This window comes from Pinus tabuliformis, chromosome J (genome assembly GCF_031772625.1).
Source record: "Pinus tabuliformis cultivar Carrire ecotype Pingquan chromosome J, CPIR1, whole genome shotgun sequence".
Classification (NCBI taxonomy): Eukaryota; Viridiplantae; Streptophyta; class Pinopsida; order Pinales; family Pinaceae; genus Pinus; species Pinus tabuliformis.
Genome location: NC_142295.1, coordinates 796,029,214 through 796,033,899, shown reverse-complemented (window position 1 = coordinate 796,033,899; position 4,686 = coordinate 796,029,214). Strand labels below are relative to the sequence as shown.

Genomic DNA, 4,686 nt, shown 5'->3' with positions numbered 1-4,686 from the left:
AAATCACCATTGGATATTGTATATGGATAATCTAAAGTGAGGAAACGACCTCAAGTGGTGAATTGAAGGTCAAAAAATTCATAAATAGAAGAAGACAAATACACTAACAGGTCAAGAGAAACTAAAAATGTGGAAAAATACAATATTAGGCATAATTAACACAAGATTGAGAAGACCTCCCAATTAGGAAACAAAGTTCCATTACACCTCAATAATGGAAGATTACAAGGATGCCAAAGAAAATAAAAGCCTTGAGATATGGACTTTCAGAAATATTGGAGAAGATATGGAACAATGCTTACAAAACCAGTGGTCCACCTTATATGTGCATATTTTCAAAAGTCTATGTAAAAAACATGCAACTCTATGAGCCATCCATGCTCGATCATGAGCATGAAGAGGGCCAAGTTTTACCTTCCATTAAATATTTGGTGCTAAACACGTGCATATTTACTAGAGGAAATCATTTTGCAAAAGAAGGCCATAATGAGTAAAAGTGGTCAGCAATAAATTTGGTAGGTGGGATTGAACAGTGAATAACTAGTTAGGGTGAAATAGTACTTTGTGGAGAAATATAAGGAATTATTTCTTCAGTTCCTTTGTAACATTATAAATCACAACATATCACTTGTCTCACATCTATGTACTAGCTTCTCCAATTCTTCATGAATAAAATGCACACAATAAAGGCTTGTATTTAAAACCCAAACAATTTGTCTCCTTAGCAAGACTTGAAAGGGTGCCTTACGTATATAGACCAGAAAGCAAGCAATATCTTCAATCAAACACTTCAAACCAAGTAACTATCTTATACCCATTAATCACTAACTAAAATGTGTTCTATGGTGACATTACCAATTTTGTAGCAACTATTTGAATTCATGAGAACCTTGCAACTATAGTTTATGGTTTTGTAGCAACTATCACAGTGGCAGTGATGACTTAAATTTGTGGCACAGGATGTACAAAACCCATGAAACATAAATACATAACAAAAAAAGATATGATAATTATACTTGTAGATCTATATCGTAACATGTAAACCTTTAAAGTAATATCTTATAACAATTTTTATATACATGAACCTTTACTTCAAAACTAAATAAAAAATAAATTAAGTTCCCTTAATGTTAACACAGAGCACTTTAATTAAGCACCAAGAGCTAGATCAATTGGTTGAGTCCTCATTGTTAAAGTGTCCTTGCTATTGAGAAATCAGGTTCAATTCTCTCAACACTCTAGGGATTAGGTTTAATAGACAAAAAGCTATCCTTTTAAGTGGATCCGCCTAATTAAACCAATTAAAAATGATTCCGTGGAATGGATCTGCTTAATTGAACTGATACAAAAAATAATCCTTACGGGTGAATCTAGCTGGATTTTATAATTGAGCTTCACAAAAAGTGATCCTCCCAATAAATCTGAGTGATTCGTCCCGATGAATCTGGCTAAATATTTGAGCCAACAAAAAATAATCACTTCCCATAGATTTACCTTTCCATACAGCTCACTGATCTTCAGATACTCCACGTATAAATATTTTGAAAGGGGTAGCATGGAAAAAGGAGTACACGGACGCGGACAAGCCATGGCAGCCGGGCTAAAGTCCAGACTGCAACGAGAGATGAGCTCCATGACTCCCTTGAATTATCCTAAAGCTCTAATCACTATTGCAAGGCTCTTTTGGAATCTAAGACATTAATCGAAGTGAGGAATCCCCTACCTATAATAATTTTTCCGTTGCTCCTTGTGGGGTGATGAACCTGTGCGAAAATTGTCATTGCCATTTTTATCTGAGGTTGATTGAATAGACCGTTGTAATGCCCAATAACGTGGCACTGGCCACTGTGCTTAAGGCAATAAAAGCAACAACCCTTGAGTACAAATTTACCGTGGACAGTTTAAAGCTCTACAAGTATGATACTGTCAAGCTTTTTGTGAGACACCATATTGATTCAAGTAAGCAGCAGAGCAGAAGCTTGAACTCTTCCTCCATCGATGGCGCTTTATGCAGATTGTGCAGCGAAGGAAAACTGAAGGAAGCCGTGGGCATTCTGGAGCAACAAGACATTCAGGTAGACTCCGACACCTACGCTACTCTTTTGCAATTCTGTGCGAAATCACGGGCTTTACCCGAAGGCATAAGAATCCACAGACAAATGACTGGAACTGGTTTCAAACCGAGTGTTTTTGCAGAAAATCACCTCGTCAATATGTATGTCAAATGTGGCAGGATCGAAGATGCGCGCGAAGTGTTTCAAGAAATGCCTGTACGAAATGTATTCTCCTGGAATACTATGATGGCGGGCTATGCGAAATTCAGACGTTTGGATTTTGCGCGCGAACTGTTTGACGAAATGCCTGAGCGAGATGTAACGTCTTGGAATACAATTATCGCAGCGTATGAACAGCAAGGCTGCGGTGAAGAGGCTTCAAGGCTCTTTTGGCAATTGATATGTGCCGGTGTGCGGCCGAATCATTTTACTTTTGCCAGCGTTCTGAGCGCTTCTGCCGGGCTGTTAGATGTGGAACAGGGTAAGCAGCTTCATGCGTATATTATAAGAATTGGCTTTCTGTCCAACATGTTTGTGGGCAGTGCTCTTGTTGATACATATGCCAAATGCGGGAGCATAGATGATGCGCGCGAGGTTTTCGATCAAATGCCTGTTAGAGACGTGCTATGCTGGAACACAATGATTGCAGGTTATTCCCAATATGGAAATATAGAGATTGCACACCTACTGTTTGAGAAAATGCCTCAACGGAATGAAGTTTCTTGGAATACGATGATTTCAGGATTTGCTCAGCAAGGGCAGGCAGAGGAGGCCCTAGGGTTGTTTTGCCAAATGCGAGAGGCAGGTTTGAAACCCGATCAGTACACGTTGGCCAGTGTTCTCAGTTGTTGGGCTAGCCTTGCAGCTTTGGAACATGGGAGGCAAGGCCATGGACACATAATTAGGATTGGGTATGAGATAAAGATACCTGTACAGAACGCCCTTGTTGCCATGTATGCCAAATGTGGCATCATAAGAGATGCACGTCAAATTTTCAATAAAATGCCTGTGCGGGATGTGGTTTCATGGAACTCTTTGATTGATGGGTGTGCCCAGCATGGGTTTGGCAAGGAAGCCCTCCAACTCTTTGAACAAATGCAGCAGATAGGCTTGAAGCCAAATCACATAACGTTCCTTGTTGTTCTGACTGCGTGCAGCCATGCAGGCCTGGTAGATGAGGGTCGATTCTACTTTGACTGCATGAATCGAGATCGCTGCATCACCCCAACAACAGCCCACTATGCTTGCATGATTGACCTTCTTGGTCGTGCTGGTCGCCTGAATGAGGCAGAGGACTTCATCAGGAAAATGGCAGTTGAACCTGATGGCCGTGTATGGGCTGCACTGCTTGGTGCCTGCAGAATCCATGGCGACATCAAGCTAGGAATACATGCAGCAGAGTGTCTTCTGGAATGGGAACCCCAAGCATCAGCAACATATGTACTGCTTTCAAACATCCATGCTGCAGCTGGACAATGGGATGCAGTGGCAAGAGTTAGAAAATTGATGAAAGATAGAGGGGTTAAAAAGAAGCCAGGATGTAGCTGGATTGACTTTAAGAACAGAGTGCATGCCTTCCGAGTAGAAGACAGATTCCACCCACAAACAACAGAGATCTATGCAATGTTGGAGAAACTCACTCTGCAATTGAAAGACGCAGGATATGTGCCTGACACAAATTTTGTCCTCTTTGATGTGGATGAGGAGCATAAGGGACACATTCTCAGACATCATAGTGAGAAGTTGGCCATTGCTTTTGGTCTTATAAACACACCCCAAGGAACCCCTATTCGTGTGATAAATAATCTTCGTGTATGTGGTGACTGTCACACTGCTATTAAGTTAATCTCCAAGATTGTTCGACGAGAAATAGTCGTCAGGGATTCCAGCCGTTTCCACCATTTCAAGGATGGGTTGTGTTCTTGTCATGATTATTGGTGATGCCAAGTAAAGCAATATACGTGAACAAGCTCAGTAAATCTGAAGGCCTTGTAAAGTTTTGGTTTGCAGTGCCAAACAGAAATGTGCATGGTCCTGGTATTCATTTTCATCAGATGATATTTCACAACGAAAAATACATTTCTGCCTTCTGATATGTGGTGGTCTGGACTGTGTGCTTTGTTGTGAAAAAGTCTAGAGTCATGCAGCATAGATATTGATGCTTTATAATGAAGGATGCTCAGGGTTGAAGGGAACCCCTAAAGTTAAGACAATTAGCTTCCTTTGTGCACTGATGTTACTGAAAACTCCCATACTGACTAGTTTGATCAGATGATATACTGGGGATTTGATCGACGACAAGGAAGCTAATTTTCTTAACTTTAGGGGTTGTCTTGATCAGTGGATTGGCGTCCTAATTCTTAGTTCTACTCAATATATGCTAGAATTTTGGGAGTCCCGGATCACTTGTGCACTTCAGCGTATGCTAGACTCATGGGTTTTCCAACAGGAAAACGTGTGTGAAGCTTCATTTTCATTTCAAAATACCTCCTATAAATGTATTTGGGAAGTACGAAAATGCACTTCTCTCGTCATTGTTTTGGAAATTATCTATAAGAGACATTCTTGCTTTCCTCCTGGGACGCAATTACATGCTAATGTTTAGTCAATTGGTTTCAACTTTATATGTTAT

General features: G+C 40.4%; 1 protein-coding gene across 3 annotated transcripts; it reads left to right on the top strand.

The window, feature by feature from the left end:
- The first annotated feature begins 1,396 nt into the window (after positions 1–1,396).
- On the top strand, positions 1,397–4,300 carry LOC149229123 (pentatricopeptide repeat-containing protein At2g22070-like). Of its 3 annotated transcripts, none has more exons than XM_089378479.1 (2): positions 1,870–2,075; positions 2,197–4,300. In XM_089378479.1, the coding sequence occupies exons 1-2, from the start codon at positions 2,009–2,011 to the stop codon at positions 3,993–3,995; spliced, it is 1,866 nt and encodes a 621-aa protein (XP_089234605.1). In that variant the 5' UTR covers positions 1,870–2,008; the 3' UTR covers positions 3,996–4,300. The 3 variants fall into 3 exon arrangements, with proteins under 3 accessions (XP_089234604.1, XP_089234605.1, XP_089234606.1); XM_089378480.1 differs by having other exon boundaries at positions 1,938–2,075; positions 2,234–4,300; XM_089378478.1 differs by having other exon boundaries at positions 1,397–4,300.
- Positions 4,301–4,686: the final 386 nt, after the last annotated feature.